Source organism: Eimeria acervulina, genomic scaffold (assembly GCF_000499425.1).
Source record: "Eimeria acervulina Houghton genomic scaffold, Eah_scaff888, whole genome shotgun sequence".
Classification (NCBI taxonomy): Eukaryota; Apicomplexa; class Conoidasida; order Eucoccidiorida; family Eimeriidae; genus Eimeria; species Eimeria acervulina.
Window position 1 is genome coordinate 13,193 of NW_013549539.1, and position 886 is coordinate 14,078.

The window sequence follows — 886 nt, forward strand, 5'->3', positions numbered from 1 at the left end:
GCTGATGCGGTGCGTGCAGGTGAGAATGGTGCAGCTGCTGGTGGTGCTGCAACTGCTGATGATGTAGCTGCTGCTGATGCAGCAGCTGTTGCTGCAGGTGGTGTTGCCTCACCTGCTGCTGCTGCTGCTGCTGCTGCAGGCGGCCTCCTGTATTCGCTCTGCCTGCTGCATCCCCCACGTAAGAATGGGGGCCCCTGAAACTGTTTGTAGGTGTTGTTTGTTCTTCCTGTTGTTGCTGCTGCTGCTGCTGTTGCTGCTGCCGCTGCTGTTGCTGCTGCTGTGAAGTACCTGGTGGTGCAGCTGCTGTTCCTCCTCCTGGTGCTGCTGCTGCTGCTGCTGCTGCTGCTGCTGAGTCTGGGGGCCACTGAGACTCTTCACCGTCCTGCTGCAGGCTTTGCTGCTCCAGGACATCCCCCACACGGCTGCAGCTCTGCTCCTGCTGCTCTTGTTGCTGCTGCTCCTGTTGCTGCTGCAGCTGCTGCTCCTGTTGCTGCCGCTGCTGCTGCTGCTGTTGCTGCCTCTGTGTTCGGGATCCGTGCTGCCCCTGGGGGCCCTCACAGCTTGTGATGCCGCTCTCTGCTTCCCTCAAACCTTCACTTTTGCTGCAGTAGATGTATGGAGCAGCAGGCCCTGCCTGCTGCTGCAGCTGCTGCTGCTGCTGCTGGTGCTGCTGCTGGTGCGGCTGCTGGTGCTGGTGCTCCAGCTGTTGCAGGTGTTGCTGCTGATGCTGCAGCTGCTGCTGTTGCAGCTGTTGCTGGTGCTGCAGCTGCAGCTGCTTCTGCAGCTGCAGCTGCTGCTGTTCAGCAGCAGGGGAGCCCCCTGCCGCCCTGCGGTGCTGCCGCTGGGACCCCTGCAGCCCAGCGGCAGCAGCAGCAGAGGCGGGGGG

At 62.6% G+C, this 886-nt stretch overlaps 1 protein-coding gene across 1 annotated transcript in view; it reads right to left on the minus strand.

Annotated features, from left to right (window-relative positions):
- EAH_00051440 (hypothetical protein, conserved) overlaps window positions 1–886 on the minus strand; it is a gene marked incomplete at both ends in the record, with an annotated part of 1,394 nt that extends 508 nt beyond the window's left edge. Inside the window, one exon of the mRNA XM_013394181.1 lies at window positions 113–886. Coding sequence (XP_013249635.1) covers window positions 113–886 — 774 coding nt within the window. The remainder of the gene's footprint in view (window positions 1–112) is intronic.